The 561-nt window shown below is 56.9% G+C and overlaps 1 protein-coding gene across 1 annotated transcript in view; it reads right to left on the bottom strand.

Annotated features, from left to right (window-relative positions):
• The window catches only part of EMH_0064700 (uncharacterized protein), a gene marked incomplete at both ends in the record, with an annotated part of 1,900 nt that overhangs the window by 105 nt on the left and 1,234 nt on the right, over window positions 1–561 (bottom strand). Inside the window, one exon of the mRNA XM_013498294.1 lies at window positions 3–561. Within this exon, the coding sequence (XP_013353748.1) occupies window positions 3–561 (559 nt within the window). The remainder of the gene's footprint in view (window positions 1–2) is intronic.

Raw genomic sequence — 561 nt, 5'->3', positions numbered from 1 at the left:
TAGAAAGCGAATGAGCTTCTCTAGTGTAAGCTGCAGCTGCAGCAGCACGGGGTTGTTTATGTGGGGGTTGTTGCTGCGGAGACAAACAAAAGAACAGAGACAGTACACGTCAGCAGCAGACAGACCAGCCTCGCTTGCTGCTGCACACAGACGCGCATGCAAATCTAAAAGCTCCTGCTGCTGCTGCTGCTGCTGCTGCTCCTGCTGCTGCTGCTGGTGGTGGTGGTGCGGCTGTTCTTGCTGCTGCTGGTGTTGGTGCTGGTGCTGCTGTTCTTGCTGCTGCTGCTGCTGCTGCTGCAGCTGCTGGATTTGTCTGGCTAGGGAGACAGCTGTAAGGACTGCGCGGTGTTGCTTCTTCAGCAGCTCTAGCGAAAGGAAAGGTGTAGCTTTATCTTGCTGCTTCTGCTGCTGCTGCTGCTGCTGCTGCTGTTGCTGCTGCTGCTGCTGCTGCTGGTGTGTCTCCTGTTTGCTGCAGCCACCGGGAGAAGCCGAATCATCATCATCATCAGCAGCAGCAGCAGCAGCAGGAGAGGAGACAGCAGCAGCAGCAGCAGCAGCAGG

This window comes from Eimeria mitis, genomic scaffold (genome assembly GCF_000499745.2).
Source record: "Eimeria mitis Houghton genomic scaffold, Emh_scaff3312, whole genome shotgun sequence".
NCBI classification, from domain to species: Eukaryota; Apicomplexa; class Conoidasida; order Eucoccidiorida; family Eimeriidae; genus Eimeria; species Eimeria mitis.
Note: the sequence above shows the minus strand (reverse complement) of the source record. Positions and strands in the feature narration are given on the sequence as shown.